Source organism: Nannospalax galili, unplaced genomic scaffold (assembly GCF_000622305.1).
Source record: "Nannospalax galili isolate Female #2095 unplaced genomic scaffold, S.galili_v1.0 scaffold568, whole genome shotgun sequence".
Lineage (NCBI taxonomy): Eukaryota > Metazoa > Chordata > Mammalia > Rodentia > Spalacidae > Nannospalax > Nannospalax galili.
Genome location: NW_008359441.1, coordinates 2158681 through 2172094, shown reverse-complemented (window position 1 = coordinate 2172094; position 13414 = coordinate 2158681). Strand labels below are relative to the sequence as shown.

The following is a 13414-nucleotide window of genomic DNA, read 5'->3' as shown; positions in this document are numbered from 1 at the left end:
GTCGTGCAATGCCTGCGGAGGACAGAAGAGGCTATTGGATCCCCTAGAACTGGAGTTACTGATCGTTGTTAGCTGCCATGTGGGTGCTGGGATTCGAACCTGGGTCTTCTGAAAGAACAGTCAGCGTTCTTAACTGCTGAGCTATCTCTCCAGACTCAGGAAAACATTTTATAGGGTCTGGAGAGAGAGCTCTGTGGTTAAGAGCACTTACTACTGTCAGAGTTTATGTTCCAGCATCTACATCTGGTGCTGTAACTCCAACTCCAAGGGATCTCATGTCCTCTTCAGGCCTCCACAGGCATCCACATACATATTAGCATATACACACACAAAAATATTTTTAAAAAATAAGTTTTACTACTCAAAAATTTAAAACTTGGGGCTGGAGAGATGATGACTCAGGTTAAGAGCACTGGCTATTTTTACAGAAAACCTGGGTTCGATTCCTAGCCCATATGTGGTAGCTAACAACTGTCCATAACTCAGTTCCAAGGGATCTCTTCTGGCCTGCACAGGCATTGCATGACTATGGAACACTTATATACATGCGGGCAAAACACTGACACATATATAAAATAAACAAATAAATACTTTTAAAAGTAAATCAGGCTCTGAGCACAGAACCAGCTTATGCTTCTGACCCATGGAAACCAAGAAATAATAAATATTTTGGAGACTGATTTTAAAAAAAAATCAAAGTGACGAGCTGCCATGTTTTATCTATAACATTAACAAAACCAGCCTGAGAGAGAGCTCAGTGGTTAATGCACTGGCTGCTTTTGCAGAGGACTCGGGTTCAATTCTCAGCACCTACATGGTGGCTAACAACCATCTGTAACTCTTGTTCCTGGGAATCTGGCACCCCCTTCTGCCCTCCTGGGCATTGCATCACCCAGGGGCAGTTATATACGTACAGGCAGTACACTCATACACATAAAACAAAATATAAAAAAATTATCAAGGCCAAACAATTAGTAATATAGAAAGTTAATGATAGAGAAAAACAAGCATGTTCCTGTATTGTGAATAGAAGGGGATACGTAGTCTCTTTGGTGACATTTTGACAATGTGTGATATTTAAAGCATGTTTCTGTAGGCTGGAGGATGGATCAGCAGTTGAGAGCAGGTACTGCTCTTGGAGAAAACTGGAGTTTGGTTCCCAGCAGCTACCTGCCGAAGATGGCATTTCTGGACTCTGCAGGCACTGCATGCGCATGCATACCTTCAGCATGCAAACATACACATAAATCTTTTAAAAAATCTATTTATTTATTTAGGTCTTTTAAAATTATTATTATTCTTATTTTATGTGTATGAGTGTATTGCCTGCATGTATGTGAGTGCACTTGTGTTGTGCATTGCCGCGGAGGTCAGAATAGGGCTTCGGATTCCCCTGGAACTGGATTTAAGGACGGTTCGTAGCCACCATGTGGGTGCTAGGAATCGAACCTGGGCCCTCTGCAAGAGCAGTCAGTGCTCTTAACCACTGAACCATCTCTCCAGTCCCTTATTTAGGTCTTTTTGAGACAGGGTCCCCCTGTAGCCCCAGCTGGCCTAGAACTTGCTGTGTAGACCAGGCTGGCCTCAGACTTACAGAGATCCGCCTGCCTCTGCCTCCTGAGTGCTGGGATGAAAGGTGGGTGCCACCATGCCCGGCCTCTTTTTTTTTTTTTTCTCCCTCATCAGTTTAATTTTATTCCTTTATCTGAATACAACATAATTGGTTTCTTTCTTCTTTTTTTGTTTTCCCTGTCTTGGGCTAGGGCCTTGTGCATGTTAAACACATGTTCTACACTGTGCTGGACTTACAGACAAGTCCAAGCAGTTATAAAACAGAACAGTCTGATGGGCTACATCACCTGCACTTGTTTGTCTGTCTTCTGACTTAGATCATGCTGTGTCACTTACACCCTTCATTCTGCTTATCGGACTATTCTGAAAGATGCCAGATGTTTTCAGTCTTTTATTTTACCATATTTTATATTTAGTGTTATGTTCACATATATGCTATTTTAATTAACTATTTTAGCATGTATCACTAAAAATAAGGCTTTTCTTAGTGCTATATTTAACCCTTATATACAGTAAAATTGAATTTTTGGTGTAGAATTACATACATTTTTAGGGTTCTTATTGTAAAATATACAGAACTCACCATCTTAACTGAATATTCAGTTTTGTGACATTAAGTACATTCTGATGTGCAGCTATCACCACTCCCACCCTTACAGCTTAGCCATTTCCCAAACTGAAATTCCATCGATTAAACACCACGTTGTTATTCTTCCTTCTCAGCTCTTAGCAGTTGCATAGGACTTTCTTTCTCTGTGAATCCAACCTCTAGAGACCTCACATCTCTGCCCTTTTGTATCTGACTTACTTCATTTAGCATAGTAGATGTTCTGGCATATGTCAGAGTTTATTCTTTTCTTTTTCCTTTTTTATGTTTTTCTGAGGCAGAGTCTCTCTGTAGCTCCAGCTGACCTGGAACTTCTGATGTAGGTCAGACTGGCCTCGATCTCACAGAGCTCTGCCCGCCTCTGTCTCCTGAGTGCTAGAATTAATATCAGGTGCCGAGTCCTTTTAGCTGTATGTGTTTTAATACATATGTAGATTTGTGCATACTACCACCAAAATCTGGGTGCAGAACAGTTTCATCACAAAATCTCCCTTTGCTCTTCCTTTGTTAGTAAACTTTAGTAAATTTAACAGGAGCAGAGTAAATCCTGAAAGAACAAAATGTAAAGGGAAAAAAAGATGTTTAAATATAGGTGACTGTTTTTTCATTTTTAGGCAGGGTTTCCATATGTAGCTCAGGTCTTGAACTTGATACCCACCTATTTTACCCTCCCCTAGCACTGGGATTACAGGCACGTGTCACCAGCCACTTGGTTTTACCTTCTTTTTATAGATGATATGCAGTGAATTGTGATATACTAACAGCTCTACCTTAATCTGCTGAGAGAATTTTCTTGCCCAGAGTCTTCTCTTAGGGCTGCCCGCATCCAATGACTGCCCTGTGGTTACAAAGGGTTCCTTTACTCCCACTTAGTTAACTCCGGAAAGCCTTCCTAGCTCCAACATTTCCTGTGGTCTTGACTAAGGCCTTGTTGAAATCATTTCTGAATGCAACTTTTTTCTTTGCCTACTCTTTTCTTCTCTTCCACAAGTGTTTTCCTAAGAGTGCTCCCTAATAAATTCCTTAAATGTTATCCTGCTTTTTAGAAGCAGAGAAGCCCATTTATAATTCATTTTTATTCATTTGCATCAGTAAATGCAGTGTAAAAGTATTCAATTTGAAGACATTTTTATATGTCAGAGCCTAGGAATATTATCACCATTTAGATAGTAAAATTTTTTGGACACAAGTGTGAAAACTACTAGGTATGCGTGTCTTGTGCTTTTCTTACAGTTCTGAGCAATAAACAGGTATCTTCTAGAACAAAAGTATGTGCACAGGATTCATGAGGCACTGTTTTCAGTTTGTGCAGAAGCAGTGACGTTAATTTGCTTGTCTTCTCTTCAATAGAACCACAGAATAAGAGAACTCCAGACTTGCCTGATGAAGAACACGTGAAGGGAGAGATCAAGGAGAACGGTGAAGCAGTCAAAAAGCTGTTTGAGGAAGCCACTCGGGAGCTTGAGGAAGTTGTGGTATGGTAACTAAACTCACTTTCCCTCCCCTCCCATTCTGCTTTGGTTATCACACTACTTTTTTCATCTGCCAGGTCCAGGAAGCTAACAGAAGTTCAGGATGAAGGAGGAGAGAAAGCGGGAGTGAGCTAGGCTTTGGGCTTCACAGACTTGTAGTTTTGGGCAGGACAATGTGAATGACGGGGGGAAATCAAATCTAATAGGAGCAGTTACATTTTAACAGTCTAGGGATCCTGGTTTAAACACTTTGATTTCAGTATGCTTTCCAAAGTTAGAACTGCATATTTATACTTTGAGAATGTTTCTTGCTTCTCAGGAGAATAAATCTAATTTTAAAAAGAATTTAATCAGGCATTTTGATTTTTGTATGCTGGCTGAGAGCTTTGGGGGGAATATTTTTGCTCTTCTGAATTCAGTCCACCTTTGAACACTCTATTGGAATCCCATAATAATAATGGCTGTTGAGAAAGGCGGGAGCTACAAAATAATGATGGGGACTAATTTTAAAACCCAAATTATATTTGTGTATCTTTTCCAAGAATAAGAATCCTGTGAATTAAGCTTCCTTTTTAAAAGAATATTAAAAATTAAAAAATTTATTTATTGTGTATGGGTCGCGGGGAGCATGTGCCTCAGTGCACGTGTGGAGGCCAGAGAATAACTTGCAGGAGTCAGTTCTCTCTGTCATGTGGTCTTGGGGATAGAACTCAGGTCATCAGACTTGTTGCAGGTACCTTTTCCTGCTGAGCCATCTTGCTGACCCTGAATTAACATTCCCTATTAACATAAAAGAAAGTGGTTAGGATTCATCTTTTAGTTACTTCCTTTCTGCCTTCCCTCCTTCCCTCCTAGGGTGTCCTGTAGCCCAGGTTGGCCTTCATGCCCAGTTTAAATATAATTGGTGTATATGTGTCTGAAAGAGAGAGAGAGAGAGAGAGAGAGAGAGAGAGAGAGAGAGAGAGGCTGAGAGGCTGAGACTGACTTAAAAGGTATGGGCCATCACACCTGGCCTTAAATGCAAGTTTTGTTGTTCTTGTTTATCTTTCTTTCAGTACTGAGGATTGAACATAGGGCCTGACACATGTAATCGACCACTAAACTACATACCAAACCACCTTTTCCTTTTTCTTGAAGACATTGATTGGCTTTGTGGTCGTGGTGGTACATGCCTGTAATTCCAGCATTCGAGAAGTGAAGGCAAGAGGGTCAGGAGTTTAAGGTCGTTCTTGGTTAAATTATGAGTTCAAAGTACCTGGGTTACCCTTTCTCAAAAAATAGTAATAATTTTTTTTTTTGGTCTTTTTGAGACAGGGTCTCCCTGTAGCCCCAGCTGTCCTGGAACTCACTATGTAGACGAGGCTGGCCTTGAACTCAGAGAGATCTGCCTGACTCTGCCTCCCAAGTGCTGGGATTAAAGGCGTGCGCCACCACACCTGGCAAAAAATAGTAATAATTTTTAAAAATGAAAAAGAAAGGCTGGATGTGGTGGCGCAAACCTTATAATCCTAGCACTTGGGAGGGAGAGACGTGGATCTCTGTGAGATGGAGGCCAGCCTGGTCTACATAGTTCCAGGCTAGTTGGGGCTATAGGGAAACCCTGTCTCAAAAACAAAACAAAACAAAGACATTGTCTTGGTGGGTGTTGTATTGTATGCCTATAATTGCAACACTTGGAAGTCAAGGAAAGAAGATCAGGAGTTAAAAGTCAGCCTCGGCTACATAGCAAATTCAAGGCCAGCCTGGGCTATATTGTGTCACTGAGTGACCAAAACTGGCCTTGAATTTATGGGTGATCCTCCTGCCTCAGTCTTCTGAGTGCTGGGATTACAGGCATTTGCTACCATATCCAGCTGGGATTCAGTCCAAAAGAGGAAAATGTTTCTGTAAATGGTGAGTGAAAGAATACACAGGAATTGACAGAATTTAGGGATTATTGCCTTTTGTAGTTTGCATTTTGTTTTATTATGTTGTTTATTTTCCATCAACTGTCAAACTCTCAAAAGCTCTCAAATACGGCCCTTATATTACATGATTATAATATGCCTAAATGTAATGTGACTTGTAAACCCTAATCTAGTCATACAGCAATGTTGGGTACTTAGGTGCGGGTATTGGTAGGCAGTAGAGAATCAGTGACAAACAGAACATATTCGTGGGGCTGGAGGATGGCTTGGTGATTAAGAGCACTGGCTGCTCTTGCAGGGCACCCAGGTTCAATTCCCAGCACCCACAAGGTGGCTAACAACTCTCCCTAACTCCAATTCCAGAGGATCTGATGTCCTCTTCTGGTCTCCATAGGCATTGCATGCATGAATGCACCTGTATACATGCTAGCAAAACACACTATTACTTTTTTATTATAAGTAAATAAATAATTAAAATATTAAATAATGGCTGGAGAGATGGCTCAGCGGTTAAGATGCCTTTAACTCCAGTTCCAGGGGAATCCGAAGCCCTCTTCTGACCTCCGCGGCATTTCACAACATGGGCGCACTCACCTACATGCAGGCAATACACTCATACACATAAAAATAATATTTTAAAAAATTAAAAAAAAATTAAATAACATATGGTTCATGCTCTTATGGACTTTGCAATCTGAAAGCAAAGCATGCTTTTAACAAATCATGTAATGAACAAGTGTACCCGTGTGTGTGTGTGTGTGTGTGTGTGTGTGTGTGTGTGTGCGTGCACACATATATTTTCCATATTTTAATCAGTTAATTATATATTATATAGACAACACATACCACCCTTCCATGCATTATACATATGTATGGATACATTTCAACATGAATAAATTTTAAAAGTAACATAGCATGTTAGAGGACCTGAGGGAGTCCTTTGTGATTGGTGTGCAGAAAGCGCAAGGAAGTGTGGTAGTTGGGAGACCCCTGCCTATTGCAAGAGTTCAAGGTTTAGTAATTAGGAACTGGTCTTCCTCATCATTCTTTACAGGTGGATGAGAGCCCTGATTTTGAAATACATATAACAATGTGTGATGATGATCCTCCTACACCTGAGGAAGATTCGGAAGCACAGCCTGAGGAGGAGGAAGAAGAAAAAGTTTCTACACCAGAGGTGGGAACTGCCATTAAGATCATCCGGCAACTAATGGAAAAGTTTAACTTGGATCTATCAACAGTTACACAAGCCTTCCTGAAAAATAGCGGTGAGCTGGAAGCTACTTCCTCTTTTTTAGAGTCTGGTCAGAGAGCTGATGGTTATCCCATTTGGTCCCGGCAAGACGACTTAGATTTGCAAAAAGATGATGAAGATACTAGAAATGCATTGGTCAAGAAATTTGGTGCTCAAAATGTTGCTCGGAGGATTGAATTCCGGAAGAAATAATGGAGAAGAGAATAACAAGGGTGGGCAGATGAGGGTACAGAACATTGTAACCATTGAAATTGACTACTGCTGTTCTGCGAGTCCCAGAGTTTGTAGCCAAGCAGTACCATGTAGCAGGAATAGTTAAAAGCTGTATTAGCGCTGTCCAAGGCAAGAATCGATGTGTTTATGATAGGAAAATCTAAACCAGAGAGGTTGGGCTGTACAGTGGTAACTCTTTGTTGGCTGTAGCCCTGCTATATTGTGAACAGGAGCCTAGTGACAAAGTCAAAGGAAGGAAATTAAGAGACATGGTTCTTCACTCTTCATGAGTAGCAAACTCCCCGTCCTTTGGCAGAGGTTCCTTTAGATTGGGTATAGTAAATCAGGAATCTTGAAATAAAGAAATTTAATTACAAAGATTTTAACATGGACTGTCCCAGAGCATTCCATCCTCAGTGAATTCTGGTTTCTGTTGCTTTGAAAAATCCCATAATTACGTGTTCGCTTAGTATTTGAAGGCTCTGCTCCTTTGCTGCTGTTTTCTTAGAGTTCTGAGTCAAGTCTTTAGTATGTATTACCTGCAGTTTTACACAAAACTGTAGGCTGGTAGGGATGTCTAATCTTTTGACATTCTGACATGATGTCATCCACAAAGTTCATACTCAAGAACCATGCAATCAAATTAAAAAGTAAAAGATTCTGTGTTTTAAGTTTATAATTTATATTGTGCTTTCATAGCTATCCTCAGTCACATGGGGGCTGCTGATTGGTTACTGTTAATTGTGATGTGTTTTAAAAAATTTTTATTGACCATAGTTTTCTGCTGAAAATTGTTCTAAACTTAAAAACAAGTGGATTGGCTCCACTTTGTTGTATTGCTTTCATGACTGAAAATAAAGGTCACCTTGTGTTTGAGTCTTTTCAGTAAGTGTTTCTTTGTTTTTAAGACAAAACAAAAAAGTAGGTAAATTTTCATTTTAGAACTAATAGAAAATAAGAAGATGCTCCTTCTAGATAGAACAGAGGGAGGATGTGGACTATGAAAAGTACAGGTCAGTTAAAGGGCCAAAGAGAAGAGAAGCAGCAGGTGTGTTCAGGTGTAGAGCTCTACCCATACTCCTCCAGACAGAGCCTTTCAGCACCTTCTACTAACGAGTCTTTTTAACTATCTGAGGTGCTCTCTACCTAAAGTGATATTGCATTAGTCTTGAGAGTTGTCTTTAGGTTATGGTGAGTGGTGACTGGAGGGTCGTCATCCCTTGAGCTTTGCCAGCTTTTAGAATTCCCTAGGAAAATTATTTTCCATAGAATATATATTCTGAATAGATTTCCTTTTTTCGTTTGATGGTTGGTTGTTTGTTTTGGTCTCTGTATTTCCCTCCTAGATTTATCTTGGAATCCTCAGCTCTCTGAATTTTATTTTCTTCTTGAGACAGGCTCTTACTATGTCTCAAACATTTTCCATGCAGTTTACTTCTGGTAGAATCGGGCATAAATGAAAGTGTATCCTTTTCCTGAGGATATGGCTTTTCCTAAGGGTGTGGTAGGCATATGATAGACTTCCAGTAATAAAACTGCCTCACTACAGTAGTAACTTAGATGAGAATTAGAGGGGTTATGTGGTAGGCATGTATTTAAAGTGTGGTCTCCATTTCAATAGGATGCCAGCGTAGTTAAAAATTCCTGCTTTAAAGCTGGGCGTGGTGGCGCATGCCTTTAATCCCAGCACTTGAGAGGCAGAGGCAGATCTCTGTGAGTTCAAGGCCAGTCTGGCCTACATAGTTCCAGAACAGCTGGAGCTACAGGGAGACCCTGTCTCAAAAAAACAAAAAAAAAAAAAAAAAATTCCTGCTTTAAGATATGTGTTGTTTTAGGATGTTCATACCTTAGGAAAGTTATCATCTGGATTTACAGGGCTAGAAATCTCAGTTTTGTCAAATATTGTGCAAAGGAATTTTTTTATTATATGAAAGACATTTATACCAAAACACAGCAGTTTACAGTGCTTATTATAAACCAGTGACTTATGACTTACCTGTGTAATTTGTCTGATTATATCATCTCTTCTGCTGGAAGTACAGGTGGGGAAAATTTTTTGAAATCCTTTTAGAAGTACAGATAGAAACAAAATGGCTGATGACATTGAGCTGTGGATGCACTTTTTGTTTGTTTTTTATTACAGTGTCTCAGTATGCAGCACTGGCTGGCTTGGGACTCACTATGTAGACCAGGCTGGCCTTGATCTCACAGAGGTCCACCTGCCTCTGCCTCCTGCTGGGATTAAAGACGTGCCACCATGCCAGGCTGTGGCTGCACTTGCTCTTAAGTCAGGATACTTTTCTCTGGATTAATTTTTGTGTTACATATGTGTACCATGTATGTGAGTGCCTGTAGAGACCAGAAGAGGACATTGGATCCCCTGGAACAGGAATTACAGGCTGTTGTGAGCTGCCTGACATGGTTGGTAGGAATTATATCATCCTCTGCAAGAGCAGTACCTGCCCTTAACTACTGAGCCGTCTTTCCAGCTCCTGTCTGTCATTTCTTTACTTTTGTCTCGCTTTCATGAGGTGTATACTGTTGTAATCTGTCGTCATACTGCATAATAGAACCAGAACTGCATTCTCTTTAACTGTGACTTTGTACCTGTTAACATTTCCTCCATTTCCTACATCATCTCATGCCCAAATCAAACTATTTACAACTCTAGTCTAAAAATCCATTAAAAAGGGATATCATGTTGTTGGATAGGGTTGTCCTCTGAATGACCAGCAACAGTTAGATGTCTTCTCTAGCTCCCCCACCCTTACTTCAAACTGGTTGGACCCTGACTTTCTATAGGAAAGGAGGGGCAGAAGAGACAGTCACCCCTCCCACCCAGTCAGTCAGCCTTAACTGCATGAGGGGGCAGGACTAAGGATAGACATAGGGGAAGCCAGAGAGGAAGAGGGGGCTTCACTATCTTGGACTGGCAGCCACAGGTTCAGGAAACTGTAGCCGAGATGTAGGGAAACAAGGCCCAAGTGTGCCCTTACCTTTGTAAGTTCCCCTCACCGCCATCATACACTGTTACTAAGCCCAATAAATATTTTTATTCCCTAAACTAGTTTGGAGGAATATTTTCTCGGTTTGTCGTGAGGACGGTGGGAGGAGGAAGCCACAAATGCACCTCCCAGCAGTAAATTTGACATATACATGTCATTGGCCACTTTTTTTTTCTAAAATCCAGGGCCTCCTGCACCATAGGCAGTGCTCTTAACTGCTGAGCCATCTTTCCAACCCCAAATTACTTTTTTTCTAAAATCCAAAAGCAGGTTTTTATACTCCTTGGTGCTTATGTTAGTTCTTAATTGGACTGCCCCCCCCACCTTTTGGTAGTAGGGATGGTGAACCCAAGGTCTCCTGCACAATAGATAGTGCTCTTAGTGGTGAGCTGTATCCTCAGTCCTCTATTTTTTATTTTGAGATAGGAGCTCACTAAGTTGCCTGACCTGATCTCCAACTCTCTGTGTAGCCCAGGCTGGCCTGAAACTAGCAGTAATCCTGTCTCAGCCTCCTGACTACAAGGATTACAGGGGTGTATCACCATACACATTTTATATGTAATGAACTTCCCATTATGAGTCTGTCCACTGACAGTCATGGAAAAGAATTTAAAAGCCAAATTGACATTGGAAAATTCAGGTCAGAAACTGAGAAATATAAAGAAAATAACACTTGCAAACATCTGGATTTTTGTTTATTTAACTAGGCATGGTGGTTCATACCTTTAATCCCAGCACTCAGGAGGCAGAGGCAGGCAGATCTCTGTGAGTTCAAGGCCAGCCTGGTCTACATAGTGAGTTTCAGGACAGCTGGGGCTACAGAGAGACCCTGTCTCAAAAAGACAGAAAAAAATTTTTTGTTAGGTTCTCACTATGTAGCCCTGGCTATCCTGCAACTCCCTGTATAGGCCAGGCTGGCCTTGAACTCATAGAGACCTACTTTCTCCGCTTTCCAGCTGCTGGGATTACAGGTATGCACCACTATGCTCAGTTTTAAATTTTTAATTTGATTTTTGATTATGTATATGTGTATGTGCACATGAGTGCAGGTGTCTGCAGAGTCCAGAGACATCAGAGTCCCTTAGAGCTGGAGTTACAGGCAGTTGTAAGTCATCCTACATGGGTGCTGGGAACCAAACTTGAGTCCTCTGTAAGCAGTACTGGCTGTTAACTGCTGAGTCATCTCTCTAGCCCTAAGCATGTGTATTTATGTATTTGTCCACTGTTTCACTTTCTTCTTAGTCATTAACTTGTGCAGTTTTTGTAATTCCTCTTTTTCTTTTCTTTTTTTTTTTTTTTTCGTGGTACTGGAAACTGAACCTAGGACTTCATGCATGCCCAGCAAGTTCTTTACCACCGAGCTGTATTCCCAGCTCTTTTTTTGTTTATTTGAGGCAGGGTCTTACTATGTAGGCCTAGGCTGGGTTTGGACTTGCTAGGTATCTCAACCTAGCCTAAAACTCAAGATTCTCCTGTCTCAGCCTTTTGAGCTGGGATTACAAGTGTGTGCCACCATACCTGGCTAGTTTCTTGCAAGTTTTAAGCAGTCAATAAACCCAGTAGTCTATGCAGTATTATAGAACAGAGAACAAGGGAACGCTTTGCAATACTATTTGTAAAGTATAATAAGATGGTCAAGTTTTATAGCAATTAGCAAAACTTTTCTAATCTGATTAATCAGAAAATTTTCTAAAAATATTGGTCCACACATCAAATACTTATGAATACCACTCTCTGAGAGTCTGTGCCAGGAACACTACCTTTAAACAGATAGCTAAGGGGCTAGAGAGATGGCTCAGTGGTTAAGAGGGTGTCTCCTCTTGCAGTGGATTCAAGTACCCACACTGGGCAGTTCATAACAGCCTGTAATTCCAGCCCCGAGGGATCCAATGTCCTTTTCTGGCCTCCACAGACACACATATGTGGTGCGCACATGTAACACAAAAATTACCAGTGTTCATGTCAGGTGGCTCACAACTTCCTGTAACTCCAGCTCTAGGGGATCTGACACCCTCTTCTGGTCTCTACAGGCATGTGCATGTGCATGGTACATACACAGAGACACAACATATATGTATAAAAATAAGTCTTTTTAAAAAGTGAAATTTAGCCGGGCATGGTGGCACATGCCTTTAATCCCAGCACTTGGGAAGTAAAGGCAGGTGGATCTCTGTGAGTTTGAGGCCAGCCTGGTCTACACAGCAAGTTCTAAGCCAGCTGGGGCTACAGGGAGAACCTAATGAAGCACTGTTGAATGAAATTAAAGTAAACCTAAATAAATGGAAAGATAACGCCTTATAAACGATTCAAAGATTGAAGATTGTGAAGATGTCAGTGCTCCCCAAGTTTATCAACAGATCAACCCCAATTCAAAATCCTTGTCAAAATCTTGGTCAATTGCTTTGTAGAAACTGACCAACTGATCCTAAAATTCATAGGGAAATTCAAGGATCTTAGAGTATCCAAAATAATCGTGGAAAGTATGAACTTGGATGATACACACTTTGATTTCAATGCTTAACACAAACCTGCAGTAGCCATGAGTGTGGGTCTGTCATGAGGACGGATCTGCAGGTCATGGACTAGAACTGAGCCAGGAAATAAACCATCACTTTCCCAGTCAATTGGTTTTTGACAAGGAGAGCAAGACAACTTAATGGGGGAAATAGTCTTTTCATCAGTTGGTACTGAGCGATGAGTTTTCAGAAATAGAAAAGGAATAAATATCAGAGGAAAAGAAAAAAGTTCTTAGGTCCTGACCTAAAGAATTAAATAGTGTTGAGCCACTGTGGCTACACTGAGGCCATATTCCATGTTGGCTACACTGAAGCCATATACCATATTTTGGTGCTCCCAGACTCCCGAAGCAGAAGGGCATTCCCATCAGTTAAATCACTCTGGTGGGGCCATTGCCACTCTGGTTGCTCTTGGCTGCAGATTTTGCCCCCAAGAGAGCTGTAGTGTTGGGACCAATGGTCTTAGTCCACTATAAGTTTAGGCTCAGCTCTTAGATGAGTCAGTAGTACTCAGTGGATCAAGAGGCAAGCATAGGAAACAGAATGAGCTCAACGCAATGCAAGCCCTCTCCTTTCATCCAGGGCTCATCAGTAACAAGAAATCGAAACTTTATGCTTTGAGACTAGGCAGGGGAGTGTGTAGCACTACATGACAGAATCATTAATTAATTAATTGTTTAGTTATTCAGCTTTAATAATTGTCAGTAAATGGACAATCCTGTTTGATCCAGAGCCTATCCGTTCTAATTTGAAGCATATTCTTTTCTTTTTTTTGTCTTTTTGAGACAGGGTCTGCCTCCTGAATGCTGGGATTAAAGGCATGTACCACCACGCCCGGCTGCATATTCATTTTTTTTTTTTTTTTTG

The 13414-nt window shown here is 40.9% G+C and overlaps 1 protein-coding gene across 1 annotated transcript in view; it reads left to right on the top strand.

Annotated features, from left to right (window-relative positions):
* Terf2ip (TERF2 interacting protein) overlaps window positions 1-7911 on the top strand; it is a 9915-nt gene extending 2004 nt beyond the window's left edge. Inside the window, exons 2-3 of the mRNA XM_008822950.3 lie at window positions 3530-3654; window positions 6613-7911. Coding sequence (XP_008821172.1) covers window positions 3530-3654; window positions 6613-7005 — 518 coding nt within the window. The 3' untranslated portion in view covers window positions 7006-7911. The remainder of the gene's footprint in view (window positions 1-3529; window positions 3655-6612) is intronic.
* The last annotated feature ends 5503 nt before the right edge of the window (window positions 7912-13414 follow it).